Source organism: Ictidomys tridecemlineatus, chromosome 5 (genome assembly GCF_052094955.1).
Source record: "Ictidomys tridecemlineatus isolate mIctTri1 chromosome 5, mIctTri1.hap1, whole genome shotgun sequence".
NCBI classification, from domain to species: Eukaryota; Metazoa; Chordata; class Mammalia; order Rodentia; family Sciuridae; genus Ictidomys; species Ictidomys tridecemlineatus.
The window spans coordinates 177,164,051-177,177,965 of record NC_135481.1 but is presented as its reverse complement, the minus strand read 5'-3'; the positions used below and the strand labels follow the sequence as shown (position 1 = coordinate 177,177,965).

The following is a 13,915-nucleotide window of genomic DNA, read 5'->3' as shown; positions in this document are numbered from 1 at the left end:
GTACATCTTACACTCTCTTGCCCTTTTTTTCTTTTTAAAAAATATTTATTTTTTAGTTGTAGCTGTCAATACCTTTATTTATTTATTTTTATGTGGTGCTGAGGATCAAACCCAGGGCCTCACTGCACTAGATGAGTGCTCTATGGCTGAGCCACAACCGCAACCCCTCTCTTGCCTTTTTTTCCTCCACAATTGCTATATAAGGAATCATACCAGGGCCTCAAAAATGATAGGCACGTGGCCTATCACTGCACTACATTCCCAGCCCTCTCTTGTGTTTTAAAATGATAAACATATAAACACAAATTTGAGAAAGTATAATTTAAATAAAACAATATACCCAGCATCTACCACAATGCTCTGACATGTTTTCGGCACTCCAAAAAGAGCAAGTGTGTTCTGGTTTATGAGGCAAAATACGTACAAGAGGGTCAACATGAATGCTGGCAGAATTTGAATGAAAAGTAGAATTAAATCAAGACATATATGTATGTATCTAAGCCTAGATTTTAAACTGAGGTTTGTTTAAATATATATATGAGTGAAACTGCTGACATATAAAGTGTGTGGAAATTCAGCTTTGGAACATACTGCCAAACAATTTGCACAAGTGACTGTACCCAATTACACTTCAACTAGCAATTCACGAGTGTCCAGATTGCTCATAAATTCACAGCAAAATCTGACATTCTTTTATACTTTGAACATAGTAGTTGTGCAAAGGTATTATACTAGTTTATAATATGCATTTCCTTGCTAGTGAGGTTGAATCCTTTGTTTTGTATTTATAGGCTCATGTAAATGTTATGGATTGAATTGTGTCTGCTTGAAAATTCGCATGCTTAAGTCCAAACCCTTCATACCTCAGAATGTAAATGTATTTGGAGACAAAGACTTGAAGGAATATACAATGGTTAAATTAGATCAAATTAGTGTTCTTATACACAGAAGAGATAGCAGCTATGCCTACGCATAGTGGAAAGGCCATGTAAGGACCAGCAAGAAGGTGAGCATCCATAAGCCCAAGGAGAAAGGCTTCAGGACAGACCACACCTGCCAACACCTTGACCTTTGACTTCTAATCTCCAGAACTTTTAGAAATAAATAAGTCAACCAGTGATATGATATTTTGTTTTGGCAGCCCTACAAAACTGAGACCATAACATTTTCTTTCATAAAGGGATTTAACAATGATAGTCCTGGAACAGTTTTAGAAGTAGTTCAATAATTTTATAAAATTTATTTTGAATCTTATAAATCAATATAATCTAAATTCATTTTTTGAGTAAAGGAAGTAAAATATTTACTTAACAACTAAAGAGTATGAAAACAATATACTCTACTTAAAAAAAAGAAAAAGCAATCAAACTTGGTTTTTGTTTTTTTTTTAACTTTTAGATGGACAATATCTTTATTTTTATGTAGTGCTGACAATCGAACCCAGTGTCTCATGAATGTCAGGCAAGGGCACTATCACTTGAGCCACATCCCGATCCCTCCATTTTCTTTTTTTTTAACCTAAGCTTATTATAATTCTCAGAGAGAATAAGAAACTTATGAAAGTTGGAAACAACCATATCTATTTGTTAATATTTTAATAGCATTTTGCCTTTTTTTTTTTTTAATACAAGGAATTAAACCCAGGATCACTTAACCACTGAGCAGTATCCCCAGCCTTTTTTTTTTTTTTTTTTTTTTTAAGTTTAATTTTGAGACAGGGTCTTGCTGAGTTGCCTAGGGCCTCACTAGGTTGCTGAGGCTGGCTCTGAACTGGCAATCCTCTTGACTTAGTCTCCCAAGCTGCTGGGATTATAGGAGTGCACCACTATATCTGGCTTACCAGTACTTTGAAAATGTTGAATAGTATATGTGTAATGAAAGCCAGTCACTTAGGTACAAATGTCACTCTGAACCACAAACCCAAGTAATTAAGAGTTCTCACATGCTGTAGGAGTAAAGGACACTGGCCTTGGTCCTCCAGGATTTATTGGTGGGAGGGGTGGCATGATGGGAGGTGAGGATCTTGACTGTATCTTCACTTCCACAGGCGATCCAGGCATTGCTGGCACCCTTTTCTCAGAACCAACTGGAGAGAATAAAATAAATGGAGGTCAGAATTCCTATAAGGCATTAAAACAGCAACATTAATTTGAAATTCCAACTTGTTTTCCTAGAAGACTGAAAAGTAGAGGTTTAGTACAATGGGTGAAATGTTTGCTTCCAAAAAAGATTATGTCTATTCCTAACATCATTTTTTAAAAATAGTTTTTAGTTGTTGATGTGCCCTTTATTATCTATCTATCTATCTATCTATCTATCTATCTATTTATTTATGGTGCTGAGGATCAAACCTGGTGCCTCACACACGACAGGCAAGAGCTCTGCCATTGAGCCACAACCCCAGCCCCCATTTCCTAACATCTTGATGTGTATGCTACCTATTGGGAAAAAGTGTCTTTGTATGAAAATCATCACACAGAAGATCGTGTAGCAATGAAGGCACAGACTCAAGGATTCATCTACAAACTAAGGACTGCAGAGAATATTGGCAAACACCAGAAATTGGGAGCCAGGCACGGAACTGCTATCTCCCTCTGAGGACTCAAGGAAGAATCAGCCCTGCGCGGGCATGAGATCTCGGTCTTTCTCTCTCCCTCCCTCCTTACACACACATACACCTTGGTTTTGATTTTGGACTTCTGGCTCCTAAAGTGTAAGAGAATAAGTTTCTAACATCTTAAGGGAACCAGTTTGTGGTACTTTGTTAACAGTTTACAGAGTGTCTGAGAAAGGGAGAAACCAGATTCCAAACATGGGTACCTCAATTGTATTCTTTCTAGACTACTCCTTATAAACAAATCAATTAAGTAAAGTGGAAACAGCTAAACTATAAACAGCTAAAAGGCCTCCATTGCATGACATGGAAACAGAATCAATATCAGTTGTATATAAATTTCTGCTGGTGATGAAATACTAAATTTTTATATAGTCAACTATACTAATAAAGGAAAAGAAGGTGGAGTCAATGTTACTTATGATATAAGCTATACTAAAAAAATAAAAAGTACAACTGATTCTAAATTAACGATGAACAATTTCATCCCTGTGGATAACTGACAACAAGCAGCTGTTTGATAACAATGAACAACAAAGAAACTCCAAAAAGAAAAATTAGATAAACTTACTGACATTGAAAAGAGTTTTCAGGTGCCAGACATAGTGACTCATTCCTACAATTTCAGTTACTCAGAAGGTTGAGGCAGGAGAATGGCAACTTTGCGACCAGCCTTAACATCTAAGCAAGGGGCTGGCGATGTGGATCAAGCGGTAGCGTGCTGGCCTGGCAAGCGTGCGGCCCGGATTTGAGCCTCAGCACCACATACAAACAAAGATGTTGTCTCCGCCAAAAACTAAAAAATAAATATTACTGAGGCAAGGCTGTCAGTAACTTGTTTATTTATTTTTAGTACCTGAACTGGAGACTACTGAGCCACACCCTATCCCTATTTTATATTTTATTTACAGACAGGGTCTTACTAAGCTGCTTATTAGCACCTTGCTTTTGCTGAGGCTGGCTTTGAACTCCTGATCCTTCGCCTCAGCCTCCTGTGCTGCTAGGGATACAGGCGTGTGCCCATGTGCCCAGCTTCAGTAACTTATTTTTATTTCAATATAGGGTTTTGCTAAGTTGTCCCACCTGGCCTCAAACTTGCAATCTCCTGCCTCAGCCTCCTGATTCACTGTGATTATAGGCCCAATTATTACCTTTAATGCTTCAGTTTATAGTGACCGCATTTTGGGAAAGGATATAATGAATAAAGAAAGTCAAGGGAGTCAAGCTCCCAAGTTACAAATCCTGTCAAAAATGTGTAGTATTGGGGCTGGGGTTGTGGCTCAGCGGTAAAGCACAGGCCTAGCGTTTGAGGCCCTGGGTTCGATCCTCAGCACCACATGACAATAAATAAAATAAAGATATTGTGTCCAACTACAAAAACAATTTTTTTTAAAAATGTGTAGTATTCTGAAAGCCCTTGTCATCCCTCGGCTCAGGACATTTTCCCTGTGAAATTGATGGTCATCCTGTCTGATTAGTAGACTAATGAGCTGTTGCGCTTGCCTTTTCCTCCCTGACAGTGTTTTCTCAATGCCCTTCAAAGAACACTTGACACATTTCCAGCTCTTCCATCTGGGGCCCAGCTTTCTGTAGGGGGTGGAGAAGGGAAGGAAGGAACTGACAGTTGTCTCGCACTGTTATGTGTACGTACTGTGTGCAGCAACCTGGAGGGAGTCTTTCTTCAGACCACCTGCCTTTACAGCGAGGGCGCCAAAGGCCGGAGGAGGGCGTAACAGTGAGATGTGTTTTAACATTCAGCATTTGGCAGGATAAAAAAGGTGGAATAGACCAACTGCGATGACATGATGCTCTTACCAACTAAAAGTTTAGACAGTGAACAAAGCTCAGCCTCAAAAATGCTGTTTACACGTCCTACGCCTCTCTTATTAACTTCATTACCCATAAACCTGCAACCTCAGTGTCATTCCTCATGTTTCAAGCAATACTACAGCAGGAAAATCACAGGTAAGGAAATAGATTTGGTGTGAAAACTTTTCTATTACATGGATTTTAGCAAATCATTTTACCTTTTTGGATCTCACTTTTCAACATATGTAAAAGTGAGGGATAATAAGAACAAACTAGGATTAGGAATGTAGCTCAGTGGTACAGCGTTTGCCTAGTATGCATTAAGTCCTGGGTTTGATCCCCAGCACCACAAACAAAACAACTTGGCAGCCAGGCATAGTGCTGCATACCTGTAGTTCCGGCTACTCAGAATTTTTCTGACTAATAATTTATCTATATATAACGTCAGACATACTATATAGAATGATCCAAGAATTTAAAGTCATAAAAGCATCAAATACAATATACGTATTTTTGTTAGAGCCTGGGTTGCATGAATGCACCTCATGTTTTGTATAACCTGATCAAACTGATCAGTTGCTCAGATGATAGGTAAAGGGTATGTTTCAAAGTATGCATTTTAACTCTGCTTGGGGTCACAGTAGGAGCAGAGGAACTTCCTATAGGAAGACAGATAGCTATGGCATGCCCTTATGTCATCATTGTGAAAGTGACTTCTTCCTGAATTTTTATGAAATCACTGTTTATATATATTTTAGCTGAATCCCTTTAAGAACCAACCACACACATCTTGAGCACTTTTTAATTTTAAAAATTTTAAAGTTCAAGAAACAGAAAATTCTTTCCATTGCCAGGCACAATGGCACATGCTTGTGATCCCAGTTACTTAAGAAGCTAAAAACAGGAGGGTTGCAAATTTGAGGCCAGCCTGAACAATTTAGCAAGACCTGTCTCAAAATACCACCAATATTTTTTATTGGTGCATTATAGTTACACATGATGATGGGATATGTTACTACAAATGTGCATGCACACAATGTATAAAAATAGAATTTGGCCAATATCACTCCCTAGCACTCCCTCCTCCCTTTGGTCCCTTTCTTCTATTGATCTCTCTTTGATTTTCATGAGTTCTACCTTCAAAATAAAAATTTTTGAAAAGGGATGTAGTTCAGTGGTAGAGCGCTCCTGGGTTCAATCTCTAAACCATAAAAACAAACAATCATGAAACTATAAAGAATTATTCTATAGGTCCACAAAAGAAAGTACTATTGAATACATTATTGGTAAATATCCTAGACAAGTACTATTTGAGAAGAATCCTCCATGAAAAATTGCCCACAAACAGGGATATTTACAAATAATTATAAAATATATTTCCTTGGAAGCTTTTTAAACTTCGTATGAGGCTAGCAAAGAAACAATAAAGAGATGTAAATATGAGATCAAAAATAATGCTATAATGTGAGGGAAAAGACTACAAACCAAACTGGAAACATAAGAAATTCCTAGATCTAAAGGATGGCACCACATTTAGAAAAAAGAAGCTGAGTTTGATGTGTAAAGGATATTTTATAAGGATAGTTGTTTATTTTCCCATTTGTCTTTGGGGATTACACAACAAAGGCTGGTTCTGGGGGTATCATAATGAACATAACAGAGGCTGGTATGCAGCACACTCATACATGTTTTATTTAATTAGATTAAAAATTCGTTAGAATTAATCATTTTACTTGGCTTTTGAGATAGTTATCTAAATTAAATTTTGGAAAGAAGATATGGTCAAGTATTCCTGTGTATCATCACTGAGAAAAAAAAAAAAAGAGTAAAATGTAGATTTTTCAGAAGTATGCCAGAAATAATGATCATTCCAAACAGGATGGCCAAGGAAGCCATTATATCTGAATCTTTAAAATCAAATCAGTCTGCTAAGAAATATTGGGAGACCTGGGTAAGGTAAAACACACTTAGGAGGCTAAGACAGAAGGATCTCAAGTTCGAGGTTAGCCTTATCAACTTAAAGTTGAGAATGTCTCACAGTAATTTAAGGGGGGGAGGGCACCTGAGGATATAGCTCAATGGTAGAGAGCCTGTCTAGCATGCATGAGGCCCTGGGTTCCATCCCTAAGAGACAGAGACAGAGGGAGGTGAGGAGGGGGAGACAGACACCCCCAAAAGAAGATATTGAAATGGTTAATAAACACATAATAAAATGCTCAACATTAGTCAAAGAATAACAAAATTATAACACACAGGAACTAACTCCTGACACACATACATGGATAGATAAATATCTAAAGTATTAAGGTAAGTGAAAGATGAAAGATGCCAAAGGGCCACATAACACATTATTTCATTTATATGAAACTTTAGACAAAGCCGGCTTCGAAAGCAGACCAGTGGCTTCCAGGGACTGACAGAAAGAAATTAAACATAAAGGGGCATGAGAGAAGACAACAATGAAGCTGAGAAAAAATAGTAAACCAAATCCAACAGTGCATTCTTTTACAAAAATCATACTCAAGGTTATTCGAGAATACAGGGATACTTTAATATTAGAAAAAAACAAAGCCAGCCAGCTGCTGTGGTGTGCACGCCTGTAATCTCAGGAGGCTGAGGCAGGAGGATCAAGAGTTCAAAGCAGCCTCAGCAACTTCGTGAGGCCCTAAGCAACTCAGCAAGACCCTGTCTCTTTTTTGGGGGGTGGGGTGGGGGCAGGGTTGCTGGGGATTGAACCCAGGGCCTTGTGCATATGAGGCAAGCACTCTACCAACTGAGCTATATCCCCATCCCTAAATAAAATATTTTTAATAAGGGCTAGGGAGGATGTGGCTCTGTAGTTAATGTCTCTGGGTTCAAACCCTGAGTACTCCCTACCCAGGGGGAAAAAAAAAAAAAGGAGGGAGGAAGGGAATGAAGAAACAATATAAACAGATAAAAACTCCCCATATAAATATCTTAAAATTTTAAGATTATCTCAGTAATTAAAGAAAAGGCATTTGGGAAAACACAGTTCCTATTCATAAATATCAACAAAAGCAGAAATATTTCAATTCCTTAATAAAGGTTTTTTTCCAATAACCCACATAAATGTCATACTTATTGAGAAAATACTACAAGCATTTCTTTCAACTAAAAAGAAACAGGTGTCCAATATAAACACTTTTATTCACCATTTATTTAGGAGTCAAGCCATAGTGGCATGACAGCAAGAAGAATACAGGGTGTAAGGACTGGAAAGGAAGAAAGAAAATCTTTTTGAATAAACCAGATGACTTTCTACATAGAAGGCAAAGAGAAATTTACAACCCAATTATTAAGATTAAGACATAGGAGCTAGGCATGGTGGCACTCGCCTGTAATCCCAGCTGCTCAGGAGGCCAAGGGAAGAGGATTGCAAGACCAACCTCAGCAATTTAGCAAGACCTTGTCTCAAAAAGTAAAAAGGGCTGAGGATGTGGCTCAGTGGTTGAGTGACCCTGGGTTCAATCCCTGGTACAAAAACAAAAACGATACAGGTTCACCAAGGTTGTTAGAGGAAGATCTAAGCTTTTAAAAATTAATTGCATTCTTGCTGGATATGTAGGCACAAACTTATAATCTCAGAGACTCAGGAGACTGAGGCAGGAGGATTGCAAGTTTGAGGCCAGCCTGGGAAACTTAGAAAGATTCTATTCCAAAATAAAAATTGGGGGGTGGGGTGGGATGTGTAACAATAGGTTTCCTATTGCAGAAGATAAAGAATTTAAAAAAAAAAAAAGGATTACATGAGACAGGTCAAGGTACAATCCTGAGGTTTTATCCTGAGCAACTGGAAGGAGGAGTTGAAATAGGAAAGAAGATAGGCTGAGGAGCAGCTAAAGAATGGGATTAACTGGTGAGATGCCTAATAGATATTCCATCAGAAATGTAGGACACGCAGCCAGGTATAGAAAGAAGTCTGGATCTGAGGCATGAGGTAGAAAGAAAGAACTTGTAATGAGATGTTGTCAATTAATGGTATATAAATATATAATTCCTATTTATAAATCCTATTTAATGCACCAGGGAGCAGGCCCAGCATGGTGGTGCATGCCTGTAATCCCAGATACTCAGGGAGAACAGGAGAGGAGCATGTTTGAGGCCAGCCTCAGTAACTTAAAAAGACCCTGACTCAAAATAAAAAGGGCTGGGGATGTAGCTTGCATGACAAGCTACATGGGTTCTGGGTTCTATCCCCAGTACTTAAAAAAAAAAAAAAAAAAAAAAAAAATCAGCTCAAGACCAAATATCTACAAGAAAGTGAGAATAAAATAGAGGTTCAAGAACTGATCGTCATGAAAGTCAAGAATCTAAAAAAGGTGACTGAATAGAGCAGCCAGCCGAGTGTGGTGACACATGCCTGTAATCCTGGCAGCTTGGGAAACTGAAGCTAGAGGATCCTGAGTTCAAAGCCAGCTTCAGCCTAAATAACTCAGTGAGATACTGTCTCTGTCTCTAAATGTAATATTTAAAAAGGGAAGGGGATATAGCTTAGAGGTGTAGTGCCCTTGGGTTCAATCCTTGATACAAGAGAGAAAAGAAGAAAACTATGGATATTTTATTTGTAACAAAGGGTATATAAATATAAACATGTAAAACACTGTACACAACTCTCTCTAGAACTTAACTGAATGAGAAACAATGGCTATATACTACATTAGGCCAGATAAGAATTAATAATAAAACTTCCACTCCTCAAGTAAGTTCATCTCTTATCTAAAGCAGAATAACAGAAATATGAAAAGCTTGTTTGCAGCAAAGATGAAAAATGCAGTGTGGCAAAAGCACAAAATTCTACACCAGCTAGAGATTTATGTTCCTGAAGAGTCATAGGTAGGCTACTGTAGAATGACACTGGGCAATGAAACTGGAAGCTGTGACTCAACCCTCATTCTGTTAATTTATCAGCTACTGTGGAACCCTGGACAAGTCACTCCAGAGTGCTGGCTTCCTCATTTGTAAAATGGAGACAGGGTAGGGACTAGAAAAGGCAACTAAAGTAACAGATAAGAAACTGCTCTATCAGACCCAAATATTAGGTTTTATTAGCTACCCAATGCATCAATAATCACCATGCTACTATATGCTGAGAGTAACTCAAGGGTCTCTTCCAATGCTAATGATTTTAATATTTAAAGATATATTGTAATCAGCCTACCAACATCAACCCCTCCTTGATAACCTTAATGCAAGTTAAAAGCAGCAGCAACACAGCTGACCTGATAATGTAAATAGGGAAAAGTGAAATGTGGATTGCTGCTTCCCAGATCCAACAAATGTTTACTTGGAATAATATAGTTATCTACTCCAACTGCACACCATCTGTTTCAAGTCTCCACCAAGTTAATATTTCTCACATGAACAGACATTACTTAAATTACATTTGATGACCATCTTGCCTTCTTATGGAGGCTATACCTCTTTAACACTGTGCAGCAAAGTCCAGAGACTCAAGAGAATCTGAGACTGTCAAGGAATAAACTCTTTCTAATCTTGGGGAGGTGGAGAAAAAGTTGTTTTTTCCTCCTGGAGACTCCTTTTTGGGGGGGGGGGTGGAGAGGAGGATAAATCAAAACAATTTTCATATCTTAAGCGGTGATTCGCTTTTTTTTTTTTTTTTTTTGGTACTGGAGATGGAACCCAGGGGCGCTGAATCACTGAGCCACATAACCAGCCCATTTTTATTTTTTAGACAGGGTCTCTTAGTAATTTCAGGGCCTTGCTAAATTGCTGAGGCGGGACTCAAACTTGCAATCCTCCTGCCTCAATCTCCTGAGCTGCTGGGATTATAGGGGCACACCACCATGACTAGCTTAAATTTTTTTTTTTTTAATTTTCAAAGTGTGTGTGTTGGGGGGTGGGTTCCATAAACATAACTTGGGGGCCTTAATAATTTTTACAAGGGTAAAGGGATCCTGAAACCAAGGAGTTTAAAAAATGCTAACTTATTCCAAGTTTTTCAAAATCACCTATTCTACCTGTCCTGCCCCTTACTATAGCATGAACCATGCTGTTATTTTCTCTATCAAATATACCAAGAGAACTCAACTTCAGTGTCTTAGCTCAGACTATTTCTTATGCTTAGAATTGCTCCCGGGTCCCACTGTTCATGTCTGACCTCTTGCCATTCTGATGTCACCTCAAATGTCATTTGCTCCAGAGGGATCTTCCCCAACTCAAGTTCTCCTCCACTCCTTCTACCAGATTATCCCACAATATTTTCTTCACTGCACTTGTTACCTGAAAGTGCCTGTGGTGCATAGCACTGGAATAACAAAAGTTTTGCCCATCTCCCTGACGCACCCTCAGCAACTAAGGCACCCACACCAAATTACAGTGGTCTAAAGTGGCACTGCATTAAGACTCGACTGGACTTTCAATTTTTCTTCTTTCATGTCCCTGGGCCTAGCATAACCTTGTCATTTCTACTTCTTCATAAGCATCCCTGATCCATTCCTAGGGCAGTTGTTTCTTGCCTCTCTCCTAAATGAACCTTCTCAAGGATCCAACCTAATTTTGCACTCTGCTGCCAAGCACCTACTTCATCAGGAAGTCCCACTACTTTCTTCTGCTCTCAGACTGGCCTTCATGGTCCTCTGGATGTTGCTAAACTCTGATATTCTTCTATAACCATGAAAAGGGATGGGAATGTAGCTCATTGGTAGAGAGTCCCTAGATTGAATACTCAGGATCACACACAAAACAAAACAGATGAAAGACTCTTAGTTTGGGGTGGGAGAGCAGTCCGAAGTAGAAGCTGCCTCGTGTGGGAAATTGAAGTAGAGAACAAGGAGGGGTTTCATCCAACTGTTGGAATCCAACAGGTGTAGAATAAATTTGTTGGTTCCTTGAGATAACAAATGTAAAAGAACTTTGGAGCCTGCAGCAGGAAAATCCCAAGTTCATGGCCAGCTGGGGCAGGTAAGCAAGACCCTGTCTCAAAAGGTATGTGGTAGGGGAGAGCCTAGAGATGTAATTTAGTGACAAAACACCCGTTTTCAACGGGCACGTATCGCATGTAATTAATTAATTAAAAGAAGAGAGAGGGGGCTGAGGATATAACTCAGTGGTAGAGTGCTTGCAAGACCTCGATTTGATTCCAGCACTGCATTTTATTCCTTTTTCCTTTTCCATTTCTACTGTCTTTGTTCAGACATTTACTATTTTCTCTGGCTCGGTCTATTGTGATCCTCTTGTTTGGATCTAAACCCTTCGGATTCATCTTCCTTCCAACTACATCATAGTAATCACAAAGATATTTTATCTTTCAGAACACAAACCCACTTGTTACTTCCATGCTTAAACCCTTCAGTATCTCTCTTGCATGTACTTACTTGACAGTAAATCTTATGCCTCCTCGTGGTAGCTACTGATGATTCCAACATTACAACACAGTAGCTGACTACTACAAAGCAAATGGAAGAAAAAAAAAATGTAATCGGTTGTGCATGTTTGGATGGAACATAAAGTGGTACAACTTCTGTGGAAAACAGTATAAAAGTACCTCGAAAAAGAAGAAATCGAATAACCATATGATCCAGTACCTTCCACTTCTCTGTTTACTCAAAAGAATTTTAAAATCAGGATCTTGAAGACATACTGCCATAGTCACGGCATTTTTCACAATGCAATCAAACCAAGTGTACTGAACAGATGAATGAACAAAATGTAGTACATATCTACAGCCTTGGAATATCATTCAGCCTTAAAAGGAAAGCTTGAATTCAAGCCAGGTGTGGGGGCAAACACTTGTAACCCGACTGGGAGGCTGAGGCAGGGGTATTCCAAATTCAAGACCAGCCTCAGCAACTTAATGAGATCCTGTCTCAAAATAAAAAATAATAAAGGACTTGAGATTGACTCAGTGTTCAAGCACCCTGGGTTCAATTCCTGCACCCCAAATAAATTTTAAAATAATAATATAACGGGCTGGGGATGTGGCTCAAGCGGTAGCGCACTCGCCTGGCATGCGCGAGGTGCTGGGTTTGATCCTCAGCACCACATACAAATAAAATAAAGATTTGTGTCCACCAAAAAATAAATAAAAATTAAAAAAAAATAATATAAAAACTAAAAGGAATGAAATTCAAACATGCTACAACATGGAGGAACCTTGAGGATATTATGCTTAATAGGTAGCCAGAAAAAGACAAAGACTATATGCTTCCACTTACAGAAAATACAAGGGTAGCTGTCAGAGGCTGGAAGTAGAAAGAAATGGAGAGTTATTGTTTAATGGACAAAGTTTGTTCTTTGAAAAGCATTATGGAGATGGATGATAATAATGGCTGCAAAACAGTATGAATGTACTCCATATCACTGAACTGTAACATAAAATGATTTAAGATGATAGATGTTATAAATTAGTATTTTACCATATTAAATAAAGTTAGGAAAAGTTTTTTTTTTTTTTAAAAAAAGGACAATTATGGTATTTAGTTATAATGGCACAGTTATAAGCAGGTTATATTTACCGTAATTCTGGGTCACAGACCATTCAGTTAATCTTAAAAATTCAGGCAGCTTTATGTGATAGGAGAGATAAAGAATTATATTAATTCTTCAGTACCACTAAATAAATATACCATTAATACATCACTGTGACATTAAAGAAGACAACACAACGTTATAGAAATCATGGCTCCATTAATTGTGTTAATTAAGAAGCTCAATATCTATGTTCTTAAATTGCTGTGTAATATTGGAGACTAATGCAGACATCACTATTTTTTGTTCATCTAATTCTCTCCGTAGGCTTTTCCATCTCAAAGATGCTTTATTTACTTATTTATTTTGGTTCAAGGGATTGAACTCAGGAGCACTTGGCCACTAAGCCATATCCCCAGCCCTATTTTGTATTTTATTTAGAGATGCTCACTGAGATGCTTAGCACCTCAGTTTTTGCTAAACCTGGCTCTGAACTCGAGATCCTCCTGCCTCAGCCTCCGAAGCTGCTGGAATTACAGGAGTGTGCCACCATGCCCAGCAAAGATGCTATATTTATTTAGATGTATCCTCCTCCTCCATACACGTGCTGTTATTATTTCAGATTGAAAAATATTAATTTTTAGAGCCAGGCATGGTGGCACAAGAGTGTAGTCCGAGCAGCTTGGGAGGCTGAGGCAGGAGGATCACAAGTTCAAAGCCAGTCCCAGCAACTTAGTAGGCACTTAGCAACTCAGCAAGACCCTGTCTCTAAATACAATTTTACAAAAAAGGGCTGGGGATGTGGCTCAGTGGCTAACAGCTCTTGGGTTCAATCACCAGTATGGGGGTAGGGGTGGGGACACAACTTTTTAAAAGGCTGTTAACTTTAGCTATTTTAATTTTATTCTGTTAAGTAAAAATAAAATCACCCAATTCAAAGGAATATTTGCCCATTCCCATCTTTCAATTAGAAAGTAAACTTGGGGCTGGGGTTGTGGCTCAAGCAGTAGCGCGCTCGCCTGGCATGCGTGCGACCCGGGTTCG

General features: G+C 38.6%; 1 protein-coding gene and 1 non-coding gene across 4 annotated transcripts in view; both read right to left on the bottom strand.

The window, feature by feature from the left end:
- Positions 1–13,915, bottom strand: part of Cbfa2t2 (CBFA2/RUNX1 partner transcriptional co-repressor 2) — a 141,115-nt gene that overhangs the window by 43,783 nt on the left and 83,417 nt on the right. For 2 of the 3 annotated variants that reach the window (XM_078051634.1, XM_078051635.1), the window contains exon 2: positions 1,943–2,086. The exons of the other annotated variant lie outside the window; for it this stretch is intronic. In XM_078051634.1, coding sequence (XP_077907760.1) covers positions 1,943–2,086 — 144 coding nt within the window. The remainder of the gene's footprint in view (positions 1–1,942; positions 2,087–13,915) is intronic. 3 annotated transcript variants of the gene reach the window in all.
- Positions 7,133–7,211, bottom strand: Trnam-cau (transfer RNA methionine (anticodon CAU)). Its single transcript has one exon. It is a non-coding gene; the product is annotated as a tRNA-Met (tRNA).